General features: G+C 45.1%; 1 protein-coding gene across 1 annotated transcript in view; it reads left to right on the forward strand.

Moving 5' to 3' along the window:
* LOC146075149 (peptidyl-prolyl cis-trans isomerase FKBP8-like) overlaps nucleotides 1–14040 on the forward strand; it is a 56384-nt gene that overhangs the window by 35259 nt on the left and 7085 nt on the right. The window contains exons 6-7 of the mRNA XM_083184096.1: nucleotides 1720–1797; nucleotides 13023–13169. Coding sequence (XP_083040222.1) covers nucleotides 1720–1797; nucleotides 13023–13169 — 225 coding nt within the window. The remainder of the gene's footprint in view (nucleotides 1–1719; nucleotides 1798–13022; nucleotides 13170–14040) is intronic.

Below are 14040 nucleotides of genomic sequence, written 5' to 3' on the forward strand. Positions count from 1 at the left end.
CATCATTAGGGCTGATGAAGAGGATCCGGAAGGATCCCTCTCCTAAAAACGTAGTGAAAAATGAGCCTATAGGCTACGAACGTCCGACTTGCATAGCCGGGCTACTATTGAAGTTGGTAATGGATTGACCATGGCAGATTTCAGATATATCTGCTTCAGTCTCTCCTTGTTTTATATATGGTACTTAGATTTATTATAATGGCTTTAACCCTTTGAGTGCTAAGTGAATTTGTCAAAATAGGTGTGAAAATTGATAAGCATTATATAACAAATGTGAGTGACACTGGCATTTTTAGCTGATATTTTGTGCATCTCTCACAGATGTTGGCACTTAAAGGGTTAATAAATATGCCCCTGAATGTGAAGTAGGTATCACTGTACTTAAACTAGTGGGCAAATAGTTCTTATCTACGTAGATTTATTTATGGTACTTGTGTATTTTGGCGGCGCCCATCGCATCGTATACCATAACGCATGCGATGGTATGCGATGCGACGCGATGTCGTTGGTTAGTGTACGATGGCATACAATTTTGAAATTGTATGCCATTGTACTTGGCATACGATGCCATACGATGCGATGCGATTAAACATTGTATAAGCACCCTAATGGGTGCATACAATGTTAATTGAACCCCTACGCCCCCCCCCCACTATAAACGTGAACCCGAAGCGTAGCGAGCGCAGCGAGCCCGCCAGGGGCGGCGGTACGCGTCCACGACCTTTTCATACCCCCACTATCCACGTCGGCGTGGAGTTGAGAATAGATTAGTGTGGCGAGCGCAGCGAGCCACCGTGCCCGAAGCGTGGCGAGCGCAGCGCGCCCCGCGAGGGGACGCGGATACCTGTGAAGCCCGCGAAGGGACGCGTTTACCTGTGAAGGTATCCGCTTCCTCTCGCGGGGCTCGCTGCGCTCGCCACGCTTCGGGCTCGGTGGCTCGCTGCGCTCGCCACACTAATCTATTCTCGACTCCACGCCGGCGTGGATAGTGGGGGTATGAAAAGGTCGTAGGACGCGTACCGCCGCCCCTCGCGGGCTCGCTGCGCTTACCACGCTTCGGGTTCATGTTTATAGTGGGGGGGGGGGGCGTGGGGGTGCATTTAACATTGTAAGCACCCATTAGGGTGCTCAAAAGCACCCTTTAGGGTGCTTATACGATTTTTAATCGTATAGGGGGTCAAAATCGCGTCGCATCGCATGCCATCGGGTACATGGCATGCGATGCGATACGATACGTTCATCGTACGATGTACATCGGGGGCGCCGCTATAATACACAAGTACCTTATTTATTATCAGAGAAGTGCAGCATTTTAATTGGCCGCCGCGTCCTGGGATGAATAAGCCTGCGCTCCAGGACCTACTTTGTTCACCACACTGAGCCCAGTGGAGGCAATTGGGGGGCAACATGAGCTGCTCGGGCCCTTCCAGAGGTCAGGGCCCGGGACAGATATACCCACAGCACCCCCCTATTGGTGGCCCTGCCCATGGGTCAGATGTATCAAGATTCAAAAGTAATAAAAAAAGATAGAGAGTGATAAACAACCAGCCAATCAGCTCGCAACTGTCATTTTTTAAACCCAGCTTGAGATTTGGCAGTTAATTGACTAGTTGTTTACAACTCTCCATTTTTTTTTTACTTTGCTGGGAAGACACATGCGCATATGGATGCTTTGTAGAACAAATGTCTAAGATGCCCTTATGTTTGTATTTCTATCAGGTTCTTTCAGAAAGAGGAGAGTATGAGGAAGCCATGTCTGTCCTAAAACAAGCTCTTACACTGGAGCCCACAACAAAGGTAAGTCACAGAGCATGGAACAGGAATACAACGTTATGTTTATGTTCATAGTTTGGGATAGGCAAATATCACAGCAAATGAAAAACAAAACAAATTAAATATTTAAATGATAACTATGGATTAGTGCAGTGGCGTAACTATAAATTTTGCTCCCCCCAGCCAAAAAAATTATTGCGCCCCCCCCCCCCCCCCCCATGGAATTTTGGTAAGGCAAAAAATGAATACACACAATGAATACACACAACCAGCAGACAGCAACAGAGATAGTCAATTTTTTCCGATAATCGTCAAAAATCGGTCGATTATCGATAAAAATCGGCCGATATATCGGTCAGAAATAGGGCAATCGGCCAAAACATCATTCTAGTGTGTGGGGGCTATTAGTTCTACTAGTTCTCACATGTGTTTGTCACTTATCTCTATGCTAAATGAGTGAATTCCCCCCCAAAAAAACACAAAGCCCAAAACAAGCTGCTGGAAAATATAATTAAAATAAGCCCCCAAACAAGCAACCCGCCACCCTAATATGAAATAAGCAACTGAACTACTCACAAAGATAACAAGCACAAATCCGCTTGTTATAAGCTGAGACTTGGAAGCGTGCCTCACTGCCTCTGCTCAGCTTCCCGGCTCCTCTCCAGCGTGGCCTCTCCAGCGTGTGACGTCATCACGTCACACGCATAGGAAAAGCTGAGGCAGGGTAACCAGCAGTCATTGCTGCTTACCTGTCACTCTCCATGTCAGGCCACGCCCCCCGCCCTCTCATTTGAACGCAGCCCGCCCGCCTACCCATTGGACAGCATCATGTGACAGTCTGACAGTGATTCTGTCAGACTGTCATGGCGGCGCCCGTGCTGTGTCGGCGCGACAGCAGCGCTGCACCGCACACATAATGTGACACAGCAGGCAGCTCAGTGCGCCGGGCGGGAGCCGGCGGCCTGGCGCCCACGCAGCCTCCGCTCCCCCAAGCAGTGGTGGGGGCTGCCTTGCGCAAATTACGCCACTGAATTAGTGCTGTTAGATGATGGCGTGAGGTGAGCAAATGTTTACATGGATGATGTGGAGATTTGTTTGCAACATATTTAGTGCTGGAAACATGGTTATAACAATGATCACTCTGCAAGCGTGGCAATCCTTGCGAACAGATTTTGGGCAGGATGCACTAAACAGCTTCAGCATTCCTCTTGTGTATAGTACTTGCGTGCAGGGCTGCCATCACAAATTGTGGGGCCCAGGACTGACAAAATGGGCAGGGCCCCCATAGGGAAAGGTGGGGCACATAGGTGGGCGGACCTGTGGATAATGTAGGTGGAGCTACAGCGGGAGCATAGCATGTTTGTGCTGTATGAGTTCTGCCGCTGAATTGTGTTTGTTTTATATGTTCCATATATATGTAGCACTGGAAGCCTGATAAAACTACCACAAAGCTGCAATCTGAGGTACCTAAAGCCCCAACCCCCCCTTATATACATAAATGTCTATCACCCCATCCACCCCTTATATACCTAATACGTATTACCCCCCCCACACACACACCCCCTACATACAGTACATGAATACCTATCATTAAATCCCACATAAAGGTTATATAGTATTTATCTACAGTATACTCCCCCCCCACACAAACACACACACACACACACACTTATTTTATACTTTATAATACATAAAATACCTATAACACACCTTATTTAATTCAGTGTTCTCCCCAGATTTTTTTTTACAGCTGGGTGGCATCAAAAAGTAGCCAGGTAGGGACGTCACAATAATAAAATGTTTAAATCGTGACCATAATATCATAAATAATAAGAGGATAATATGAAATAACTATGAAAATTAATAAAAGGACAAAATAAATGGGGAAAAAAGACAAAATAAAAAAAATACTAAAAATAATAATAAAATATAAGTAAAAATGAATGCAGTCTTAATTGGCACCTGTGGAAATGTAAGGATTAATACACTTAATGAACAGCCACGGAGTGCGGTCTCCCTGTTGAGAGGAGGAGGCGGAGCTTCTCACAAGCTCCCGGAGAAGAAGCAAAGGAGGACCATTGTCTCTATCTCTGGCTCTATCTTAAAGAGACAGCAGCGGTGCTGCAAGTATAACAATTCTGCCATCCGGGCCCCATTCTTGTTGGGGCCTAGTACTCATTTACCCCCAGACCCCCCCCCCCCCCCCCTAATGGCAGCCCTGCTTGTGTGCAATAAACTGAGCAAATCCAGCAATGCGTACTTCACATATCTGAACACTGCTCACCTGAGCTGGAGGATCCAGGAGTAAACATCCATCTATCTATCTATCTATCTATCTATCTATCTATCTCACTCCATGTCTCTCACTGACACCCACTCTCTGACAATGGCGGGGGCCCTTTCAAACTGTTGCTATGGGGTCCAGAAAGTTTTTATTATGCCCCTGTTTGCATGCATTTGTTTCCTTAGCATGCGCAGTGAAAATTCCTGCAACATATTCAAGGACAGACCGAGGCTCTATAACAGCACCTGCATTTTACTGTGCATGGGCGCGCATTACAAGGGAATGTGGTCATGACTTGGGCCAGCCCTTGTCTCTGTGTGCCCTGCTGCTGGACCAGCTCATTAGGCCATGGGCACTTCTGGCATTTGCCAGGAAATGCTAGATGACAGGTCTGGCCCTGAACTTCTGCTACATCAGCTGGTTTAGCACTCGGCCCCTGTGATGTTATTATGCATTCTGCATATGGAGAAACCTGACATGAGATCTACAGACTATAGGGGGACCAGATTGTGGGCCTTATTCTGGTCGTAATTTTCCGAATTCTATCGGATGGCGTTTTTTAACCTTCTGCGCATGCGTGGGCAACGCTATGCGCATGTGCCATGCACGGTCTCCGTACTCGTTCTCACTAATACCGTACAGAAAAGTGCACCGCATTCACTCTGGAAATATGGGCGTAATATGGGCGTCATTCGGAAGTACACAGGGGCGTAGTTTCAAACTGGGCTAAACTGGGCGTAAACATGGGCGTACACGAGGGAGTGCACTAATTCTGGTAGGCGTGCATTCGGACTGAACACCGACTGCAAACGAACCAAAAGGCAGAAAATATGCGGTCTCCATAAGCAAGTATTGCTTTGCGGATACCACTCGGTCATGCGCTAGGCATTCGGAACGCCCAATTAGTACGCCCGCACCTGAACCAATGTCAGCTGAACACAATACAATCCACTCCTCTACTCATTACTCATTAATTACACTCTTGTCATTGCTTCAATTGGAACCATTGCAGCTTAAATGGACCATTACAAAACACACAAATCTATGCTGAAAGCACGGCAGCATTTTTTACACACATTTACACTGCAAGCAATGGACAGAACTTGCTATCACTAATATAAATATCCATGTCACTTTTACATTCACCAATAACAGCACACATTTGGGGATCAAATTAAAAATTTATTACAGTTAGGGAAACCATAAAATTTTAAGAGCATGTTATTTCGGTGCGTACGGGCAGGTTCCTGTCCGTTCTGACGCTGTAAGACCGTGCAGATGCTGTAAGACCGTGCAGAATATGTGTGTGTCCACCGCACACGCAAGGTTTGGATGTCGTCCGTAAACACGCCCTCTTCTTAAAGTGTGAGTCCGTCTGAATGCGGAGGACCGGTGTGCGTTTCTTCGTACGATGTCCGCACAGCGTGTCGTGCGGTACGCTCCGAAAGAATTCGGAAATTTACGCACCAACCAGAATAACCTCCTGTATTATCATGGTACAGTAGGTGTAAAGGAGAAATGCATTACAACCACCCACCAGGAAAACACTGGGTTGACGTGGCCATACATCTACAGATTGATTGTCAGATTGGGCTGGTTAGAACAAAAACCTGGTAATATCTGAATGACAGCTTTTGGCAGTTTCCCAGCATTTCAAAGCAAATGGTCAACTGTCATTTGCTCTCATCCATTTCCAGGATTTTGTTCCAACCAGCCCAATCTGACAATCGATCTGTAGATGTATGACAAGCTTTACACATGAAATCAAGGACAACGATTAAATGGGATCTGCATGTTCTGAATCTGGATTTCCGCCAGTGGAAGGATAGCCTAATGAAACTAGAGACCAACCTAAACCATCATTTTATGCTTCTTAGATTTTCCTTATAAACTTGTTCAGACATAGCTGATATCATGGGATATTAATAGAGACAGGATTATATGCAACATAAAAAGCTTGAAATATGCATGCAAATATGCATGAAAAAGACTTAAAATATGCATAAAAAGTCTTAAAATATGCTACATTAAATAATAATAAAAAAAAAATATTTTTAACTTATTTATTTAAAAATCAGCATACAATTAGTTGCAAACAAACCTCAAAAATAGGCCCACAGCATCTGCAGATGTCTAGTGCTATACACAGGATTTTTTCCCTTCCTGGCTGCTACAGCAGACCACAGCGTCCAAAGCTCTTCTTGCATCAACTACACTGACCCTCATCTCCAGCACCGATGGATCAAATGTCAGCATAGCATGTGAGGGCGGCGCAGTGGAAGGCTTCCTCCCTGCGCTGCATACTCACTGTGACACGGCATTTCCTCCGCGCCGCGTGATGTCACAACCCTTCTGCCCGCCTCCTCTGCTGCAGAAGTCTGTCTCTTGGTGTAGTCCCAGGCCAGGGGTAGGCAAAGGTTCAGGAGCTTCATAATGGAATCCGCCCCAACTGACTTTTATCAACAGGGATTGGCAGCCTGGAGCAGTGTCCGACATAGCGTACATCCAAGGTTCCCCACACTGCGCACATATGGCCCCAGCCTGCACACTCTACCACTACCTGGCCAGCAGCAGCAGGGCAAAGCAGTGCTGTGACTCGTAGGTGGAAAGGGGGCAGGGCCAAAAATATGCACCATCACTAGATTTTAGGTAAAATATGCAATAACTAGTGAGAATGGGCAAAATATGCAAATGCATATGCAAATATGCAAATGCATATAATCCTGTCTCTAGATATTAATTTCCACTTGATGGAAACAATAGCCTGATTTTCCAGAACATTTCTACACTATATGACAAGAACAAAAGAGTTGGGGTAAGCCTGAAATACAGGAACCTTTTACATCATCCTTCTTTAGCAGATTAATATTTTATTACTTGTGAATACTATGACAGCATTGGTCTCTACATTAACCGCAGACCTCTTTGGATGCACTACGGCTGCAAAATGTCAGTGATTGAGGGTCTGCTGCAGTTTGGGAGAATGGGTGTGCTCGGGGGGTTAGGGTGGCTCGCAAAACGGAGACATGTTGTCACTGTTTGAAGGGATGATCCAAGGTCTTTGTAGGAGCTGCAGCAACCAGCTTGCTTGACCCAGTGATGTCCCAGGTGATCCAGGTGATGCAGCCCAGATCACTAATACAAGTAGGAGGTGCCTCATGCTGCATTGACATGCTAGTGCACAGGTTCTCAAAGTCGGTCCTCAGGACCCCACACAGTGCATATTTTGCAGGTCTCCTCACAGAATCAAGTGAAATGATTTGCTCCACCTGTGTGTCAGTCAGTAATGAGTGCACCTGTCGGGTGACCTGGAAAACGTGAAATGTGTGGGGTCCTGATGAGAACCACTGTACTAGCGCATCACCGATGTGTCCATGTAAGTAAGATTGCACCTCCAACCACATATGAATCAGACCGTTTGTCCGGAAAGCTGGGAAAACATTCTCCAGGACAGCTCAGTATTCATATGTAGCTGGAAACTTTGGAAATAAGTCCACTATATTTCTCAATATACAATATAATATCTTCAAAAGAAAAAATACAGTATGCTAAAAGTAAGCAACACTGGTCTTTTATACAACTTGGAAACAACATTATAATGTACAGTTGTTGTATTATTCATACAACAAACACCACATACTGTAGGTGAATTAGGGGGCATATCTAGGACAGGATTGGCCAACTGGCATGTCTTTCAGATATCAGAAGGACCGATGGACAGATGGGCCAGTCTGGCAGCAGGGTTTCTAAAAGACATGGCTGTGATGTTATGAGGTTACATCATGCAGCTGTGTATTTGGTGAAACATTGGTGTGTGGAAGGCATCTGCAGGTGATCCAATTGGCAGCAACAATGGATTAACCTCTGGCAGGATGGCGACCGCAATAAGCCAAAACTGCGGTGAACACGATGGCAAGATGGTGGCACATCCAGATGAGAGATCCTGCAGAGCCATTGGCCACAGAAACCAGCAAAGGATGCTGGACAAGTCCCTGAAACCATATGAGAAGCCCCTTTCCCCGGTGAGGGATACCATTGCAGAGTCTGACATGATTGTAGTATGTTTCGATGTTACATTTTACCTCCCTGCCTCAAAAACGTGATCAGCAGGATACAAATTAAAATAAATACAAAACAAAACAAGCTCATCGTTCACTTTGAAAGTTGCTTTAAATTTTGGCAACATTTCAATAGAATGGCGCTTCACACCACACCTCAGACCGACCCAGGTTATTGCCTGGTTGGGGAAGTGTCGACCTGGGTTGAGGTGAGGTGTGAAAGCACCAAAGCTTATAACCCGGGTCAACCAACCCGGCAATTCGACTGGGATTATAAAAAGGGTTGAACCTGGGTCACACTCTGCATAATGGGACACCATTTTGAAAGCTCTGGACCCAGGGTGGTGCCGGGTCAGACCCAGGATTGAGATCCCGGGTCCGATCTGGCATTGCGATGTAAAAAGTCTATGGGGGAAATTTACTAGGCACAAATGGCTACAAATATGCCTATTCGTAGCCAGTTGTGGCCGTAAATTTGTATTTTCCGATATACAGCCATTTGTATTCGTATTCCATGGTATGCATATTCACATTTTACAAATATGAATGCATATGCCATTGAAAGAATATGAATACAAATCACCATATGTAACATATTGCCAGTTATTGTCCCGAAAATACGCCTGAAAAATACTCCTCATTTTCCAGGCGTATTTGGCTGAAGCCTGCACAGATCAGTCAGATCTGTGCAGGCTTCAGTGTGTAAAAATAGACAAAATAAATAAATAAAAAAACAGACGACCGGTTTCCTCCGCCCGGCAATTACCAGCCCCGGGCTGAAAGATCGTGGTCCTTGTTTTAGAAATTCAGGGCTAAAACCAAATAGTGTTTAAACTAACACCAGGCAAAAGGGCCAGTCCTGGTTTTCAAAATACGGGGGACAAAATGAGAAGGGGTAGAACCAGCACCGGGCCCAACAGCCAGCAGGGTAATGCCACAGCCGGGCGACACATTATATAAGTCCCTCCTAGCCAAAGCATTTACCCCCTGACCGGTCAGCTAGGGCATGGACCCTGGGGGAGTGGGGGACCCCCAATAAAGGCCCCCCTCCAGAATTAACCCTGCATGGGCTGAAATGCGGTGGGCATTGGGCTGATGCTTTAAGTGTAAAATTAAAAAAACACTATTGTGCAATGTTGTGGAACCACAAGTCCCAGCAAGCCTGCACTGCATGCAGGGACTTGGTGAACCACAAGTCCCAGACCAAGTCTGCGAAACTCACCTCCTGATTGGCTGCTAGACAGCCAATCGCACACTTTGGGGGAGGAGCAGTGGCTTCTGTACAGCATAATTTTTATTTTGCCTCTCTTGAGGATGTCTACATCGAATGAAGCAGACATATCTTTGCCGGAGGTCTTGGAGGGTATAATTTCCTTACACAAGACAAGGGGACAGACCTGCTGTGGATCCTACAGGTAAGTATAGTACCCGGGCTGACCAGTCAGGGGGTAAATGCTTTGGCTGCAGGACCCTATATAATAAGTTTACCCCGCCTATGGCATTACCCTGCTGGCTGGTTGGGCCTGGTGCTGGTTCTCAAAATACGAGGGTCCCCTACTCATTTTGTTCCCCATATTTTGGGAACCAGGACCGGCCCTTGAGCCTGGTGCTGGTTTTTGAAATTATGGTTAAACCGTGAAGTTCTAAAACCAGGATTGGTTTTGAAAATGATTTATGTATTTATTCTATTGTTCTATTGTTTACACACGGTAGCCTGCACGGATCTGACTGATCTGTGCAGTGTGTCGATTCATATTTCCTCCTCCAACAGGACAATGACCCAAAGCACGCCTCCAGATTATTCAAGAACTATATAGTAAATGTATAATCAGGCGCAGCGAATCTAATAATAATTAATAAATAGTATAAAAAGACCACAGCTTTTATGATGCTGCTCCCAAAAGATTAAAGAAATCTAGACCTAAAAAAAAAAATTTTTTTAAAGAGAGCGCACTGTGTTGATCTAATTAAAAATGTATTCAGTAAAAACATATGTAAATACCTATTTAAAGACATACACATAGGATATCATCCTTCAATGGACCAATTCATAGAGCAATTTGTTAATTAATAAAAAAATCAATTCATTAAAAAGTCCAACAGTATCCACTATATTCCTATCATTCGATCGGTTTCCTTTGATAGGAATATTACCGGCTAGTAATATTCGAACAGCAATATTTCAAACAATTATATATATATGGGGAGCTCCCAATTTATTTTGTAGATTCCAGAAGTTATTTAAATGTTGTGAAGGATGTCCTTTAAAATATATTGCACCTTTGGTTCACAATAGCGGCAATATAAAAAGCAATGTTCCTTCTATTCCTGCAAGGGTATAATCAGCTTGTAATTTAATAGTAATATTACTGGCTTGTACTGCTTGAGAGTGCGGTGATAACAACCACTGGGGCAGATGTATTAAGCCTTAACAAGAGATAAATGCAAGTGTGATGAGGAGAGATAAACGTCCAGCCAATCAGCTGCTAACTGCCATGTTGCCGTGTTTGGAAAAAAGTCAGTAAGGAGCTGATTGGCTGGACGTTTATCTCTCCTTATCACAATTGAATTTATGTCTTGTTAAGGCTTAATATATCTTCCCCAATGATAGATCTGCTTCCACCTGCTTTGCTCCGATGTGAGGGGAGCCGGTGCCGGGAATAGATGCAGTGGTGGTGGTTCCGCTGACAACCAGCATAGCTCCGGTGGATTGGAAGCCGGCGCTGGGAGCTGACTTGGTCACATGATGCATGATACCTCACAAGCGTCTAGATGGAATTAGACGTCAATCACCGCAACGAGACCGGCCGCCTCTTGCTGCCAAAGCCACTGCAGATCTCTCCACTTGTGCAGCTGATCAGGCAGGTGTTTCCAAGCAAAGGAATAGCCCAGATCAATGTAAAATTTGGTTGAAGGAATGGTGGATATTTTGGACCCAAATGTATGGTAACTTGACGCGTTTCTCCGTCCAAACTATACTGATGGTTTCCTCAGAAGATCTTAGTTTGGTTTCTCTCTTTGCACAGGTTACATCTGCTCCACCTGCAGTGCACATGGTTTTGCCCATTTTCCAAACAAATTTGTACTGAGCTCAGATCTGAATAAGGCCCTGTGTGCCGTGGCTCCCTGGGGTGCCTCGGGACACTTGCAGGGGTGCCACGGGTTGGTGGTCCAGGACCAATACAAATTATTTATGATCAATTATTTATGGACAAAACCAGTGCTGGTGGCTGTCAATCATAAAATATGTGTACAAACAGAAGCAACCCTGCTCTTTAACACATAACTGAACCTAAGAAGCACATATAAACACAATCTACTTAATTTTATATATATATATTTTTGAGCCTAGGGGTGCCGCGGAAAAATTGTGATGCTCTATGGTGCCGTGATTCGAAAAATATTGGGAACCCCTGCAGTAGAGTATGATGTTGAAGAATTTGCATACTAATGTTGCAGTGTGCTACGTCTGTCTATAGTGTGAAGCAGTAGACCTACTCAAACAGGTGTGGTATATGGTCCCGACAGTCGGGATCCTGACAGTCATTAGCCCGACGTTGGGATCCCGACTGGCCAGACTCAGACAGCGGGTCAAGCGCAACAAAGCCCCTTGTGGGCTCGCTGTACTCGCCACGCTGTGGGCACGGTGGCTTGCTGCGCTCGCCACCTATTCTATTCTCCCTCTATGGGGGTCATGGACCCCCACGAGGGAGAATAGCTGGTGGCCGTCGGGACCCCAAGTGTCGGTGGGTGTCTGCCACCCACTCAAACTCCTTTCCCATCAGCTAGAGAAAGAGATATACAGATATAGATATATATAATCACTAACCAGAACCTGTAACTTCTGGGTAGGAATATACGCTACCCAGTAGGACCGCTAGCATCTGTCTCCTCCAAGGCAGCAGCCATACCATACGGATGGCCAGACCCATTGGAATCTGCCCCCACAGCACCGGCTCCTTCGATTTTGCTTGGGCTGCAGTGCCATTGTTATACCACTGCCTGGAACAATGCTTAGGTCCAGATATATGAACCATCAAAAAGTGGAGAGTGATAAACTTCCAGCTAGTCCGCTCCTACCTGTCGTTTTTCAAACACAGCCTGTAACGTGGCATTTAGGAGCTGATTGGCTGGCTGTTTATCATTCTCCATTTTATCACTTTCTGGCACTTAGTGTTCAGCTTGGGTTGCTTACTTTTGTAAAATCATGATGCCACATGTGCGTTGGCAGGTAGCATAGGGGCGGCCTACAGTGGGTCTTAAATTCCTCTGCAAAAGCCCTAGTTAAAATATTCTACTTGTGTTCCTTAAAACCAAACATTGGGTGGGATGTGCATCCCGCCACACATCGGAATCATACTAATCGCATATGTATTACCATATGCAATTAGTATCACAAAGGGCAGCTCTTGCGATAAGAGCTGCCCTTTGTGAAGCGGCTCTCCCCCCTCCTACTGTGTCTGGCAGACATCTGCAGGGGCTGCTGGGCTCCGCCTCCTCCTCCCTTCACCCGGAAGTGGTGCAGGGAGAAGGTCACTGGTCCGGGTAGCACAGCAGGATGCTGCCTGGACAGAGGTGAGGGGGGAGGTAGCATGGATTGGCAGGGGTCATGCGGGGCGGCAGGGGATCCTGCCCATAGGCTTCTATGGGGTTATGCCAGCTAGAGCTGGTGTAACCCCCCACGGCGAAGCACCTGCGGTGGGGCTTTATTGCATATGAAATGTGGTAAAACCCTGATTACAGGGTTTTTACCGTATTTTCAACTTCGTACATCCCGCCCAATGTGAGATCTGGTCATTTTAATATTTCTTGGCCTGCTCTCTTGCCAAGTCAGTGATAGTTTATGATTACTGAATAGATGACTACAAGAATGACTTATGCTAACATAATGACTTGTTTCCACTCAGGCAATTCATGCAGAGCTTTCCAAGCTGGTAAGGAGACAAAAAGGACAGCCTGAAATCACTAAATCCCCAGGGAGACCTAAACCCAAAGCTCATCTTAAGCTTAGAGATGACTTAAATCCTCTTATTCGTCGCAGCACAAAGCAGAGGGTAAGTTATGTGTCTCCCTTGTCAAATCCCAACTAGCCTGTCATTTTATGTCCTTTTTGTTTTGTTTACATATTCCAAATGCAAAATCCAAATAAAGTACAAATAAAACCCTTATTCAACTAATAAACAAATAATGCACACTACAATGCTATTAACTTTTCTACTGCCTTCTGGTGCTAGAAAATTTTTTATTATCTATGAAATTTGGGTTCAGTGTTCTAAATCTTAATAACAAAAAGGACATACATTAAAAATAGTATTTAATAAAATTGCTTTCAGGGCTTAGCAATGTGCATATAGGTTTTTTAATGCAGATCAATGATTCTGAAGAGATAAAAAGATCCTCTTATTGAACGAACAAAACGGTCAATCAGACAATGTTATCAGTCCAACGCGTTTCGGCATATAGTTGACTTCATCAGGGGTACATCAGTTGTATAGGATGATCACCCAATATTCTTATATGGAATGGGATTCCTCAAAAGGATATGGTGGTCCTACACACAATAATCCTTTGGATGATATTGGTAAGTGGGACTGGTAACAATGGTAATCGACCTTCAGTAGATCTTCAAAGTTTAGAAGGGATGTAATCATTCAATTGGTGAAGCTGGGCGCTAAGAGGTTCGTCAGTAATCAGCAATAATATAGTGGTCCAGTAAGGAAGGTGTGCACAGTTCAACTCCGGAGATTTAATGATTTAAAAAGAGTAAACACATTTGTTTGACAATAAATGGCTTCACCCAACCACTAACCATGAGTGAAAGAAAAGTTTGTGAGTTATCATTCATATTCTGTGACAAATGGCCAGAAAATCACAAATTCTGCAAGGGTATGTACACGCGGCACTCGGGAGACTGATGCAAGCAAT

Source organism: Crinia signifera, chromosome 4 (genome assembly GCF_055691185.1).
Source record: "Crinia signifera chromosome 4, ASM5569118v1, whole genome shotgun sequence".
NCBI classification, from domain to species: domain Eukaryota; kingdom Metazoa; phylum Chordata; class Amphibia; order Anura; family Myobatrachidae; genus Crinia; species Crinia signifera.